General features: G+C 35.5%; 1 protein-coding gene across 1 annotated transcript in view; it reads right to left on the bottom strand.

Moving 5' to 3' along the window:
- CHN1 (chimerin 1) overlaps positions 1–16,492 on the bottom strand; it is a 175,969-nt gene that overhangs the window by 92,683 nt on the left and 66,794 nt on the right. The window contains exon 6 of the mRNA XM_029225827.1: positions 14,364–14,477. Coding sequence (XP_029081660.1) covers positions 14,364–14,477 — 114 coding nt within the window. The remainder of the gene's footprint in view (positions 1–14,363; positions 14,478–16,492) is intronic.

Here is a 16,492-nt window from a genome sequence, read left to right as displayed (position 1 = left end):
ACAATATTTTTTTAAATTATCAATGTTTAAAGAAACAAAAATGGGATGTTTCCTATTTCCATTCTTGAATAGGATTCAGCAAGAAATGTTAGGATGCTATAAGAAAAGGAATAAATATAGAATACATAGAAAAATAAGTTAAAAAAAGGAAATATAACATAAGTGAAAATTTTAATGAAGAAATGAAAGATAAAGTTGAGAAAATATTTAAGAAGAGCAAAAAGATGAAAAATAGAGGAAAAAAAGAAGATAGAGAATCAATCCAGGAAGTCCAACATCTAGATAATAGGAGGTCTGGAAAGAGAAAACAGAAGGGGAAGAAATCTAAAAGGTAATTCAAGAAAATTTATCACAATTGAAGACTATAAGTTTATACAATAGACAAAAATAGGCCCACACCAAGAGGGTAAACATGAAAAGATGCTCAAAGAGTAGTCCAGTAAATAGAAATTATATCTTTAGAATGATGAAATTTTACAAGTCTGACAATACCAAGAACTGGCAAGGATACAGAACCACTAATATAACCAACACCAGGCATACTGTTTAACAAAATGGTTTTAAAATATCTAGTAAAATTTAATACATGCATACCTATGACATAGCAATCCTATTCCTAGATAATATTCCAGACAATATGAGTGATTATGTGGATAGATCACATCTTGGGTCACAAATCAAGCCTTGGTAAATTTAAGAAAACTGAAATCGTATCAAGCACCTTTTCAGACCACAACGCTATGAAATTAGAGATCAATTACAGGAAAAAAACTGTAAAAAACACAAACACATGGAGGCTAAACAATATGTTACTAAACAATCAATGGATCACTGAAGAACTCAAAGAGGAAGTCAAAAAATATCTAAAGATAAATGACAATGAAAACAGAACAATCCAAAACCTACAGGATGCAGCAAAAGCAGTTCTAAGAGGTAAGTTTATAGCAATACAATCCTACCTCAAGAAACAAGAAAAAAACCTCAAACAAACAACCTATCCTTACACCTAAAGCAACTAGAGAAAAAAGAACAAACAAAACCCTGTTTCACTCTCAGACATCCTTCAGTTTCCAAATCAAACTCTATTTTTTCAGAATAGCCTTCCCTGACTGTGATTCCTTGGATTTAAATCAGATTCTCCTTTACACAGTGATAGCACCTGTGCTTTCCCTCCACAGTGCTCACCTCAGTTTTTAATTCTATATTTGTGGGACAATTTCGTTAAAGTCTAACCCTCTCACCATCTGACAGACTCCTTAAGGCCAGGGATCTTGACTGTCCTGTTCATCCTTGTATCTCCAGCACCCAGAAGAGTATCATTACAATTTTTTTTAGAAACAAAACAATAACAAAATACATTTTTTTAAATGCCAAAAATGTTACCTATTTTGGGGGCAGTGAGACTATAGGTAATATTTTTCTTTTCTTACTTTTCTGCATTTTACATATTTTCTGTAGCGCACACGTTAATAAAAAACAAAAGTTTATGATGGACCTAAATTTAAATAAACAAATACAACTAGTGAAAACCAGAGTTTTAAAAAATCAGGAGGTGAAACCAGACCTTATGAAGAATTAATTCAAATAACAAACTTCTGACATATTTATTGACATGGAAAATGTTCATGATATACAACTAATTGAAAACATATGCCAGAAAATAGTGTACTTGGTATGAAACCATTTCTATTCAACCCAGAAAAGTACTAGAATTTCATACACTTCAATTTTAACAGTAATTAGCTCTGACTAGTGGGATTAGAGGTGATTTTTTGCTTTTCTTTCTGCTTTTCTGTTTTTTCCCAAATATTGTTTTCTGTATTATATATATATGTTATGGAAAACTAATCTCTTTAAACAGCTATGCACTCTTGTGGATTTACAATACGGTTCAATTTGCAACCCATTTTTAGGAATACACCTATTTTTTTCAAGTAAGGGATGCTTTATATTAAACTACCCATTCCCTACTGTGCCATATCAATTACTTTCTATAATTTGTTTTAATAAAGCCTACTTGGCCAGAGAGTCCTTGATAAGAATTATTACACCAATATTTTTTTAAAGCTTATGGCACTGACAACATGGTATTACATTTTAAAGTAAATCATGCTATTGTTTTCATCAATTTTAATTTTCTGACATTGCAGGACTACTAAATTCTATGGTTGTTATGTGTTTTGTCACCTACTCTTATATTCAGAAAATATCCCCAAAAGTGATTCACAAGCTTAACTAAGAGAAGCAGAAAAGCATTTTTGAAAAATTATTCTGCGGAACACTATTTTCCACTTATTCCAAATAGCACAACAAGGAGGCTTGCAGGAAATGAAATGAAACCATGGTAACCAACTAAACCTATCATGAGCTACCAGATCAAGAGAACACATAGTACATTACACGTCAACGCCTACCAGAAGCATAATCTTTCCCCAGTTCCTTTTGATCCTTCTTCCTAAATGTGAAAAAAGCTTTCAACTAATTTTCATATTTTAAAAATGTGAAAGCCCCTGTACCAATGACTTTACCCAGGAATTCTTTGGCTGGGTTCACTTTAAAAGTCAACCTAATGATCTGAGATTCAATTAGAAATTGTTTTTTTCAATCATTAGCAAATTACATTTCCTACTTCATAAAATGCTTATCATTTTCTAATACAGTAGCAATAGTTTCTTCATACTAAATTTCAGAGTTGCAAAGATTAAGTAACATTCTCTCAGGAGTTCCTTAATAGAATCTTACCAGCATTCTAAACTCAAAGCCATAATAAATTAAATCACAAATGCATTTACATAATAGGAAGGAGCCCATTTTATCATCTTGTTGCCCATTCTACTACCAATCATCAACCCCTATCATAGAAACTGAAGCTAAACTCACAGAATATAGCTCATCGTGTTCTTAAACTACCAACCATCAGCTAAGACTAAATAAAAAGGTATTGATGGCTTTTATTACATAATGATACAGCCAGGCAGACAACAGGGCAAAACTTCTGGAAAGACTAGAGATGATCTTTGCTGCTATGGTTAGCCACTACCAAATAACTGTCACATATAATAAAATACAATGTACATACATGCCATAAAAATATATGTATATTTTATGCACAACCAATTTCTGGAAGGATAGACAAATAATTGTGAATGGCATTATCTCTATGGAGTGGAACTAGAAGTATGTGGAGGGAAAGTAATGTAATTTATCATTATATACAATTCTCTTATTTGAAAAAAATATTTTTACAACAGCCATGAATTGTTTTCATAGTCATAACAGAGATGTGATAAATGACATGGATGCAAGTATACTATTATTTTTACAGATTATTATTGCTGTTTTTCTCTGAAAAGTTGTCCAAACTCACTACAAAATTATTTTTATAAGCACATATGATCACCAAATGATTTTATAATGTAATTTTAGCTTAAATAATTAAACTTTACATATACTTAATTTGGCTTTTCTCTTTTTGGGGAGAGAGGGGTGGAAAGTTAACCCTTGAGAATTAGTTGGAGTAAATTTCATCCTTAAAGGCTTTAAACCAAGGTTTATCTGCTTAAAAATGGTACTGTATTGATAACTTAAAAATCTTTTTAATAAACTCACTGACTTAAAAGCTAAGGGTTTACTCTTGTGCCACACCCCTTTTCAACTTACATAGTGCTACATGTTTTATTATTATTTTGGATGTTGTTTTTAACAGGTTATATTTTCTGTTTCTTAGCTTTTTCTTCTTGAGCAAGTTAAGCCTCAGTTTTCTTGTAAAACGCAGAAAATATAGTATCTACTCCATGGGCTTATTTTGTAGATAAAACTGAGTTTTCCAACCTGTTTGTCAGGAACAGAGGTTAGAGGCTACACAATATCAAATCTGTCAGCCCTTTCAGAGGCCGGGACGGTCTAATGCAGCTCAAGTCCTGGCACTGGCCACATTTGGCCACAGTCAGCCCCCTGCATTTACTCTCAGTGTGCCACGTAACAGCATAATTTTCAATGGGTGCCACACATGAAAAAGCATTAGAAAATACTGAAAGATAATCCACATAATGTATTTACCACAGTGCATGACACAGTAAATATTCACTAAACATTAACCATTATCATATGTATAAAACCAGTAGGCCCGGGCTTCCCTGGTGGCGCAGTGGTTGGGAGTCCACCTGCCGATGCAGGGGACGCGGGTTCGTGCCCTGGTCTGGGGGGATCCCACAAGCCGCGGAGCGGCTGGGCCCATGGGCCATGGCCGCTGGGCCTGCGCGTCCGGAGCCTGTGCTCCGCGGCGGGAGAGGCCACAGTGGTGAGAGGCCCACGTACCGCAAAAAAAAAAAAAAAAAAAAAAACCACTAGGCCCATTAATAAAATACGTGGGTACGCAACTCGTTCATAGGAAAGGAGGCACATTATCAACACATTCTGGAGCTGTCTCTGGTTACCAAGAAACAGACCTTACATTAAAAGAACCTGGTATGTCTCCTACTGCACCTTAAAGTAGATAGATATACAAGTCAGATTCCAGTTTCTCTTTCAGAGTAGACAGCCAGAGAGTTGGAATTTTATCTCCTATATCAAAGTTCCTGTTGATTAGCCAGAAAATGTACTTGAAACTCAATTCCACCCTAAAAGAACTGCTTGGTGGAATCTGCCTTATGCTGTGCCTTAAAAATGCAAAACCCAAAAATATCTTGAAATCCGCTTTTTTGATTTCTCTACCTTCTGCTTTAAACCCATTGCTATAGATGCATACTTTTTGAGAGGGAACTGAAGTTTGAATAGAAAGAACATCAGTTAATAAAAACCATGCTGTGCATAAAATCTGAAAAATGAAGTACCATTTGAGAGTAAAGTGCAAATCAAAACCACAGTGAGATACCACTTCACACCCACTAGGATGTCACACCCACTGTTTAAATCAAAGACATGATAACAGGTACTGGCGAAGAGTGGAGAAATTAGAACCCTCACACATTGCTGGTGGGATTATAAAATGGTAAAACCACTTTGGAAAAAAATTTGGCAGTTCCTCAAAATGTTAAACACAGAGTTACAATATGATCCAGCAATTTCACTCCTAGGTATATACCCATGAGAAATAAAAACATGTACACACAAAGCCTTGTACACAGTATTATTCATAGTAGCGTTATTCGTAATAGTCAAAAAGTGGAAACAACTCAAATGTCCATCAACTGATGAATGGATAAGCAAAATATGATATATATCCAAATACTGGAACCGTATTCAAATATTATTTATTAATAAAAAGAAATAAAGTACTGATATGTGCAACAACATGGATGAACCTTGGAAATATGCTAAGGGAAAGAAGCCACTCACAAAAGAACACATATTATACACAATTCCACTTTTATGAAACGTCCAGAATGTATAAATCTACAGAGATAAAAAAGTAGGTTAATGGTTACCTGAGGCTGGGAGGGTTGGGAGAAATGGGAAATGACTGTAAATGGGTATGCAGTTTCTTTTTAGGGTGATTAAATGTTCTAAGATTGATTATGTTGCATAACTTTGTGAATGCACTAAAAACCACTGATTTGTACACTTTAAATGGGTGAATTGGTACGTTATTTATAACTAAAAGAAGGGAAAAGTTAAAAAAAAAAGACTAAGATACAACACATGCAAAAGCCAAGCTTGGGAATAAAGTTAGAAAAAAAGAAAAAGGCTGAATTTTTGTTAATACATAGAAACAGTGCTTGGTTGCCATAAGTACATGTTTCAGAACACTCTTAGGAGAGGAGGTAAACCTTTTTTGGTACAGGGGAAAAAATCAGAAAACAGGAAGAAAAAGAACTGGTGAGGTAACTACGTCTTAAAATTTTTTTCCTCTATCAATTAAACACTTTAACAAGAAGTCTTTTAGGTTCATTTATCAAAAAGGGGCCTGAAAAAAAAAATGGGGAGGGTGTCTATCTGACTTACCAAACAGAAGAAACCTGGTAAATTTTTATCCTTCTTTTCTCCCCTTTACTCCCAACATTTAGTTCTAATTTATTAACTGAAAGTGAGAAATAACTCAAAGGCTCTTAAGAGTCAGCCTATACATTTTAAGTTTTTTCTCCCTGTAGATGAACCACATCAGAAGCCATTACTCAGAAAGTTAACATTCTATGAGGCCACCATCACCAATACCAAAACCAGGCAAGGATACCACAAAAAGAGAAAATTACAGGCTAACATCACTGATGACTACAGACGTAAAAATCCTCAACAAAATACTAGCAAACCAACTCCAACAGTACATTAAAAGGATCATACATCATGATCAAGTGGGATTTATCCCAGGGATACAAAGATTCTTCAGTATCCACAAATCAATCAGTGTGATACACCACATTAAAAAATTGAAGAATAAAAACCATATGATCATCTCAAAAGATTAGAAAAAGCTTTTGATAAAATTCAATATCCATTTATGATTAAAGAAAAACAAAACTCTTCAGAAAGTGGGCACACAGGAAACATACTTCAACATAATAAAGGCCATATATGACAAACCCACAGCTAACATCATAGCCAATAGTGAAAAGCTGAAAGCATTTCCTCTAAGATCAGAAACAAGATAAGGAGGCCCACTCTGGTCATTTATATTTAACATAGTTTTGGAAGTCCTAGCCACAGTGATCAGAGAGGAAAAAGATATAAAAGGAATCCAAATTGGAAAAGAAGTAAAAACTGTCACTGTTCACAGATGACATGATGCTATACACAGAAAATCCTAAAGATGCTACCAGAAAACTACTAGAGCTCATCAGTGAATTCAGTAAAGTTGGTGGACACAAAATTAATATACAGAAATCCTGCATCTATACACTAATGACAAAATATAAGGAAGAGAAATTAAGGAAACAATCCCATTTACCACTGTATCAAAAAGAATAAAATACCTAGGAATAAACCTAGCTAAGGAAGTAAAAGACCTGTACTCTGAAAATTGTAAGATACAATGAAAGAAATTAAAAATGACACAAACAGGGCTTCCCTGGTGGCACAGCGGTTGAGAGTCCACCTGCCAATGCAGGGGACACGGGTTCGTGCCCTGGTCCAGGAAAATCCCACATGCCGCAGAGAGGCTAGGCCTGTGAGCCATGGCCACTGAGCCTGCGCGTCTGGAGCCTGTGCTCCACAATGGGAGAGGCCACAACAGTGAGAGGCCTGCGTACCACAAAAAAAAAAAAATGACATAAACAGATGGAAAGGTATACCATGTTTTCGGATTAGAAGAATCAGCATTTTTAAAATGACCATACTACCCAAGGCAATCTACAGATTCAATACAATCCCTATCAAATTACCGATGGCATTTTTCATAGAACTAGAACAAAAAATTTTTAAATTTGTACAGAAACACAAAAGACCCCATATAGTCAAAGCAACCTTGAGAAAGAAGAATGGAGCTGTAGGAATCATGCTCCCTGACTTCAGACTATATTACAAAGCTACAGTAATTGAAACAGTATGGTACTGGCACAAAAACAGACATATAGATAATGGAACAGGATAGATTTGAAGTAAGTCAGACAGAGAAAGACTAATATCATATGATATCACTTATATGTGGAATCTAAAAAAATGATACAAATGAAATTATTTACAAAACAAAAATAGACTCACAGACATAGAAACAAACTTATGGTCACCAAAGGGGATAGTGGGGGCTGTGGGGGGAGATAAATTAGGAGTTTGGGATTAACATATACGCACTACTATATATAAAACAGATAAACAACAAGGACCTACTGTATTGCACAGGTAACTATATTCAATATCATGTAATAATTTATAATGGAAAAGAATCTGAAAAGGAATATATATATATGTATATATATAAAACTGACTCACTTTGCTGTCCACCTGAAACTAACACAACACTATAAATTAACTATACTTCAATTTTTAAAATAGTTTAAGAAGACCCTCAAAAAAAAAGAAAAGAAAAGAAGAGAAAAGAAAGTTACTTGGTGAACATGGAGTCCAGAGCAAGAGGAACTGAGTGAATCGAATGTTTAATAGACTATTTCTCAAAGAGTGTTTCACAGAGAGATTCCACAAAAAGAGGGTCTCATAATCAAATGAGTTTGGGAAATGCAGCATAGTTCTATTAAAAATACTCACAGGCTCTGAGAAATACTGCATCAAAGAAACCCAACTGATTATGGTTAGTGGCAGGGAGACTCACACAGCTCCTTTACGAGCATCTCCATACTAGAGATAGTACTGCCAATGTTGGTCAAGACTCCCCTCTCCCACAGACCCTGGACTCTAGAACACACCTCTGTGACTTCCCTTTCTATTGCCCCCAAGGCTGTCCTTCTCCTTCTGATCAATGATTTAAATAAGGTGACACACTTCACTTGGAGTCATATCTTCAAAGACTTAGGAGGTACTGTCTTTCACTTTGACCCAAGGTCGCAGCTAGTGTCTTCAATTTTTCCCAAAATGAAAATAACCCTATTGATTTTTTTTGTCTGGTTGTAAAAATGATACACATGGCATTGTGAAAAAAATCAGGCAACTCAGAAAGGTACAGAGAAGTAAAAATTACCTTTAAGTTCAAACTCAGAGACAACACTATGAACACTGGCAATCATTCTTTTAGACAGCTGTCTACTTACATATATACCCTATACATACAGACAGACACACACACACACACGTATATTAAATAGTATGATACTCTACATACTGTCCTGTATAATGAATTTTATTTTGTAGATTAACATAGGGTATACTTCAGAACTTATCAAATAAGAAATATTGTTTAAAGAACATATATGTCCAAACATCATGCTTTCTCAGTTTTTTAATTCTCATTTGTTTTCCAGTACCTAAAATTTTTCAAAATAATTCTTATTATGGTCAGCATAAAATCAACAGGAAGTTCCAAGCACTGTGGGTATGAAACATTCTCTGGAATATTTCCAAAATCTGTTCTGGAATATCTAGACACAGGACTTGGAGATTATCAAGACTCTTACACGTGTGTCATCTTGCTCTTCTCCAAGTTTAGAGAAGCTAAAATGAGTCAGACTCAACAGAAATGTCCCCAGGGTTGCCAAATTTGGAGTTAACATTTCTCCTCAAAGGGAACCCTTTAAAATCTATAAGGTATCTAGAATCTCTTTTGAAGATCACTTTTCCATTGCCCAAGGAAAACTACTTACTAAATTAATTATCAAATAATTCTGGTAAAACTTAATTCCCACCACCCTATCCACTTATTTATTCTTATTGCTCCCACAATGATCTTTTAAAATTACAAATGTTCAACCATTAGTCTCTTCTATTAAAAGTCTTCAGTGACTCCCATTTCCTACAGATAAAGTCCAAATTCTTAAGCATGAAATACCAGCCTTTCCTGGCATACTTACTGCTAAAACTTCCTGCACCCCCGAGTCCTAGCAGCCTGCCATACACCAAATGTTCCATGCTGTTCTATATATTCCTTCCTTGGCTTTTTCTTCTTCCCCAAATGCTCGTTTTTTTATAATCACATCCTATCCTCTACCTGGCAAACCTATATTCTACCTTTATGAGGCAGCTTAAATGTCTTCCTTTTTGACCCATTGGATAATATCTGGCAGAATTCAAAAGCTCAATAAAAGCTCCTAAATCATATGTAATATTATTTCTTATTGATGTTTTTAATCTGTATGGGTTCTCTTTTATAACAGGTTCTCTTTTATTTGATTTTGCTATGGTTTCTACCATGTGAAGAAAATTCCTATTTTCATAGTTACAAAGTAAATATTTTGGGATGATGTGCTGTTGTTTTTGATGATGCAGTTACCTGTGCTATACTGTGTAACTGGTATCCATTTTCCCTCCTCACTCCAACCTTCTTCCTTCTTTTAAAACAGGAAAAGAAAACCAGATTTTTATCTGATAAGAACCAGATTCTTATCAGGTACAGTGGTGGCAATGAGAAAACAGATACCAAATATTTAAAAGGTCATTTCACATGATCACTTACACTAGCTCTCCACTAGTCTTTTCACCTTCTTATTTCACTATTTCCAAGAATTCATGGGGTGCTTACGTAATTCTAACAGTTACTTATAGTGAACAACTGTTTTGATAGGTTATAGTTCAAGATTATATAGGAAAAGATGGAGAAAATGCAGGAAACGATTTCATCAGAGGATTAGAATCTTAAAAAAAAAAAAGTAAATGGAAATTCTGGAAATAAATAACACAGTATATGAAATTAGGAACTCAATGAATGGATTTACAGCTGATCAAAAAGAGCAGAATAAAGGACTAGTGGACTGGAAGACAGGTCAATAGAAAATGTCCAAATTGAAGTTCAGAGAGATGAAAGTCAGAAAGTGAGAAGCTCAGAGGAAAAAAAATTTGGAAAATTCAGGAAATAATTTATGATGAATAAACCTACAGTTATAGTATCATGATATTTAATAATTTTATATTTCTTATAACTATTCTTTTGTATACACTTAACATTTAATAAAAAGGATAATACAAAACATGCACAGTCCTATCTTTTTCACTTGTCACTCCATATGTACAACACTGAACAATTTTTCCTTCTAGTGAGAAAAATTACAGAACATAAAATTTTTTTAAAAAGAATTAGTTCTAAAACTATGAAAATCATACAAAGAAAAATGTTTTCTACAAAACTTCTTAAATTATTTTAGGTTACTTGCAGCTAATACATGCCATGATACCTCATTAAACTATAACTAATACAAATGTTGTCAAAATCAACATACAGAAAATCCCGAAGTCATAGGAAACACTTCATGCTTCATGAGGTATAATCTAGTGCCTGGGAGAGCATCTTATCTTCAACTGCACGCTCCAACTATGTGGGTGTCTGTCTAGTGTTTCATTGTATAAAAGACTTTGAGCGACAATCATTTTTTCTGAACCAAGGGGTCCCCGTGGGCAAGGCAGAAAAGCAGAACAAGGCCTTGCCAGAAATTCAGGCTGAGATGGCGTGTAAGAGAAGATGATGGTGAAGAAGAAAGTGAGATGTCAACCACAGACGACCTTCCATGCCATGCAATGAAAATCTCCTTGCTGACTGCAAAAAATTGATACTGTGACACCACATATACAATACATCCTTGCCGAACTGATACCTCACATTATACACAAAGATCATCAGTAAAGGTTAGGCTTCCCCAGGTATGGGGGAGATGCCAGTGACAGAGGGAGGTGTGGCCTTCGAAACCTTGTGTCCTACTCAACATTACGACTTTGCTGATCACTGCATCAGATTTTAAGATTGATCACTCATGATACCATGGAAGATACATTAGAGGGGATAAGGCTGGATACAGGTAACTTCCTCATGAAACTAATCCAGGAGGTGGCTTGATTGAAAAGAAGGGGAAATTTTTTTTTTTTTTTTTTTTTTGCGGTACGCAGGCCTCTCACTGTTGTGGCCTCTCCAGTTGTGGAGCACAGGCTCCGGACGTGCAGGCTCAGCGGCCATGGCTCACAGGCACAGCCGCTCCGCGTCATGTGGGATCTTCCCGGACCGGGGCACGAACCTGTGTCCCCTGCATCGGCAGGCGGACTCTCAACCACTGCGCCACCAGGGAAGCCCCAAGAAGGGGAAATTTTGAAAATTACTTAAGAAATAAAAGATTGTTGGGCTTGGCTGTGTGAGATGAGCAAGAAGAAAAAGTTCTTTTAACCATTAGATAATATAGGTACAGTACCTTGGGCTTTCCAGAGTCTATGAAAAGGTATAAAATATGAATAAAAAGGTGTGGCTCCAAAGCATAAAAGGAAATCTAAAGTTAATTTCAAAAGCAATTTATATTTAAAAAAACGAAGTTAACAGCAAAATATATATATTTGATATGGGATATAGTGTTTGATATGGTGTAAGATGGAGGCCTCGAAATGAATAAGGCCAGGCCTACAAACATCTTAAAACAGAACTGAGAGAAAAGAAAAATGATGTCTTGCTTTCGGTCTTGTGAACTGGCTAAATAACAGTGTCACCAGCTATTAAAGGGATACAGGTGTTACAGCGTATTTGGGAGGAAAACTGATCGAGTTCAGTTTTGGACATATTGTGAGGCTGAGGTGACTATGGAACAACTTGAAATCAAGGACTTATTCGTAATTTTAGGGCCTTTGTTTAACACAGCAAATGCATAATAAACAATGATGGCTGTAAATTCAAACTGCCTCCCTACCGCAGTGGATCATGAATTCTGTTAAAAACAGACTGATGTTAACTGGGAGAATCATTAGTTGAAATGGGGAATATCAGATAAGATGAAGAGATATATCAATACAACTTCTATTTCACATTCTGTTTAACACTTCCCTACCATACATCTAGTTCAAAACAAAGAAAATCATATTTCAGCATGTAAATTACTCACGCATACTCACAAATTCCCTACCTCCACTACAAGCCCTTTTACTCACTATTTCTTTTCCATGTAAAAACTTTATGATGCTTTTCAAAAACAAAAGGAAAGCTGCATGTTACCCCAGACCTATACATTAAAAGCACTGTCATCAATCCCATGTTGCTCTATTCTTCAATCCAATTCTAGGATTTCCTGGGCCAAAGTGGACAGTGAGTGATTATAAAGTCATGAGTAGCATGAGAGAGGGTGAGAGGGTGGGAATGAGGAAGAATTTGGAAGATCTGGGTGCTACTTTTCTCCACATTGAGTCCTTGGCCCTAGGGCGTTTGCTGGTGTTATTCAGTAAAAAACAGCGTGGTGACCACATTATGAAGCGATGTAGTATAATAGAAAGTACCTGAACTTTGCAATGAGGCGAAACTGAGTTAAAATTCCAGTGATCTCAGAAGAAGGTGGGGAGACGGCAACAAAGGGAAAAGGAAGAGAGTATACAGATTGCTTTGTTTCCTTTCACCCCACCTCCTTCTTGCTTATTTTGGCCCACTAGCCTGTACATCAAGGCTTATCTACCCCAGACACTCAGATGACCATCTATTTGGATATGTGGAATTGTAGAATCCTAGAATTATAAAATGTTAGGAACAGAAAGATGAAGCAGCTGGCTTCAAGAATACCTGTGATTTGCTCCAAATTAGTCGTCTAGCTCATTTAGTGGCAAAATGAATAGGTATTTAAATTCTCAGCCCAGATTTTTTCCCCTATATACCAAAATTTAAACCTGAAAAAGCAACATAATTAAGTAACTGAAGGGGGATTTATGCTTTATAATTTTCCATAAAAGCAGATTTCCATGAACTCCTGTTAACAAGCTCTGTTGTCCAAGTATGCTATTGATTCAGAATTCAGCATGAAGAAATACTGAATTATACCATTCTTTTGCCAGAAAGATTAATAATAAATCTGGTGGATGGGAGTAAGAACAGTCCCTGCTCACTCACCTAGGCATAAGTGATTGGAGAAGGAGTTGGACGTGGTCATATCAGAGTCCTAAGCAATAATATTACCTTTCTCTTCTCTCTCTGTGGCTACCAAAAGAAATGTTATTTCTTTGACCTCTTTCTTCAAAGTTTCTACTTTTAAATCTTTTCCAAACAATGCATAAATGAATGCATGAATTAACAAATGAAGGAATGAACAAAGACAATGGATAATTATTCCAAGCCTCTAGAGAGGCAGCAATGTAGAGTGATTAAGAGCATAGACTCTGAAGCCAAATTGTCTGGGTTCAAATACCAGCTACACGAATTATTAAATGTATAACCTTGGCCAAGTTACTCAACCTCTAGGTCCTCTGTTTCCTTATCTGTAAAGTGGAGACAGAAATTGTACACACATCCTAGACCTGTTGTAAAGATTAAATGAGGTTAGAGTCCTGGCAGGAGGTTAGCCCAATGGATAAGCGTGCTATTGTATTATTGCTCTGTTATTATTGCAGGGTTAATGGAAATACTTGTTTCTGGCCACTGTGTTGTAAGCTAAGAACAGCCAAAATGCTAGGCAAAGTTCAGTAGATAGGAAAGAGCCAGGAGTTCCCAAGGAAAGCTGCTTGAACCAAAAGCCAACCCAAGAGAAATGACATCGGCTTTAATTTTACGAGTTACAAAGGTCTTTTCTCTTTAGTTCCTTTCCTTATTCAAGAAATAGATGGGAGCTGATACACCAGGACAGATGGGAGGGAATGGGTAAGATGAAATAGAAGAAAGCAGCTACAATAAAAATGCCTTAAAAGTTTTTCAGTTCTTAATTACTGAGTCTACCATTCATGAGGAACTTTTTAAGAGTCTCAAAGCTATTAAAATGGTAATTAGGTCCCAAGAAAACAAGAACCAATTCAATTACATGCTGGATGCTTTTAAAATTGAAAGCCCTCTATTAAGAGGGTTTTAAATGAGGCACAGTTATAATTACAGGTCCATGACCAACCTTAAAGCCAAAGTGTAGGTTCCTGGCTGACGCTGGCTCTCCCGAATGAGGTAGCTCCCCTCAGCTACACTTAAGAGCTGGTCTGCTGCTTCTCGGGAGATCATGCCATGAAACCTAAGAAACAAAGTCAATTCAGAAGCTGCATGCTTTCCACCTTTTTCAATAAAACAAGATAAAACAAAACCTCCCACCTTCTCTTGTTGATTTCTAGACAAAGTACTGCCATAAAATTGAAGGGGAGCAGTTGGGTTTAACTATGCTTGTGTTTCTCTGGGCCTGGCCCGGGGCCAGCTTCTCTGTGGTGACAAGAACAGCACCGAAGTAGCTCTCCAATCCATTTAACAATCACGGAATCAAAATTCACATCCATCTACCGAAGACCAACCACCTGTCTCAAGAGGACAATTCCCTTCTTATGTAGCTGCCTGACCATATGGACATGCTAAAAAACACTCAGCAATGTGTCCCACTTCCTTTCTTCACACCAGTGGCATTGCTCCAAAAATTTTGGCTCAGAGTCTAAGTTGGCAATTTTCCAGGTACCCTGGGTTGCCCTTAATTGGCATGATTGCTCAATAATGTGCATAATCTGCACCACCGCATACTCAAGCCAAAAGCAAACAACTGTAATACTCGCTTTCACTCCCTGCTAAAACCCTATTTTTGATTAACAGAGAAAAAAGGAGGAAGAAGAGTAAACAAAAATAACACACTCCTTATACAAACACAGTAGATTCAACCTATAACATTCTGACATAAAACACTGAAAAATTAAAAAACAGCCGTGGTAACTAATGATTAATATTAAAAATATAAAACCACCTTATATTCGTATGATGATGTACAGTTTATAAAGAACTTACACAAATATTATGTCCTTTCATTAACTTAAAGAAAACTGAATTGAACAACTGCTCACATGAGACCGTAGCTTTTAAAGGTACAAAGAACCCAACAGTCCCTTGAATTTGGAATGATATTTTGAAAAGGCCCTGAAATAGCACCTTAATAATTTAAGAACTTTACGAGGGCTCAAGTGGCAACTTTTTGAAATTTTACTCATGGGAGAGGTTCGGTCTTTCTCAATTTAAGTCTTAAAGCAGTTTGTAGTACATACGCTCAAATCATGACAATTAGAACAAGGAGGTTTAACAATGGGCTCCTAGAATTTCTTATCTCCTTAAATTCCTCAATCTTTCAAAACCAGGTCCACTCTGATTCTGTAGGAGTAAGAAGACAGTAACCTATCTGTGGTAATAACACATATATTAGATTAGCATATTGGTATATTATTTTAAGTTTACATGACACCAACTAATAAAGTTAGTAAAATTTAATATCTCCTTGTTTTTAAAAACTCAATTAATTCAGAAGAAAATCTCATTCAAGGAAACAAATTTTGGAACACAACTTGATGATGGTATTTAAAGACTCTTAAAACTATTCATACCAGCTGACCCAAAATTTCCGCCCCAGAAAAAGATTAATGCACTAAGGTATTTCTTACCGTGTTACTTTTAATACTATCGTTTAAAGTCAACCTATATGCCAAAAGCAGAGAAATGACTAAATTATGGTATAACCATAAAGAACACCAGTGGCTCCCCTCAACTCCTAAGCACCTAGGTTCTACTCATAAGAGTCCTGAAAACTTAAACAGAATTTTAGATAATTTAAAAATATTTGTTATATACATTACTGTTTATCTGATATGATCTTCAGCCATGAAAAACAAATGATTTTATTTGGGGAATGATGGGATTATAGGTGATTTTTATTCTTTTCCTCGAAGGGTTATATTTCTATTTTTTTAAAATAATCAGAAGAATTAAGGACTTTAAAAATTATTACATTTTTCATAAAATAGAAAAATGCTCATTATTAATATTAAATGGAAAAGTCAGGCTATAAAAAGTATATGTATAATAACTCAATTTTGTAAAAACCATTAAGAAAACAGATCTTCAGAAGATAATACTTCAAACTGTTAACATTAGTTATTTCTGGGTAGCATGAATTTACTTACAGAAAATTTGGAAAATAAAAGTATAAATGTAGAATAAACCACCATACCTTACTACATGCATACATGTATGTATATGTATCTATATGCTTAATAAACACATACA

The sequence above is a fragment of the Monodon monoceros genome, unplaced genomic scaffold (assembly GCF_005190385.1).
Source record: "Monodon monoceros isolate NGI ecotype Baffin Bay Population unplaced genomic scaffold, NGI_Narwhal_1 Super_Scaffold_16, whole genome shotgun sequence".
In the NCBI taxonomy this organism is placed as follows: Eukaryota; Metazoa; Chordata; class Mammalia; order Artiodactyla; family Monodontidae; genus Monodon; species Monodon monoceros.
The sequence above is the reverse complement of the archived record's forward strand: the minus strand, read 5'-3'. Positions and strand labels throughout refer to the sequence as shown.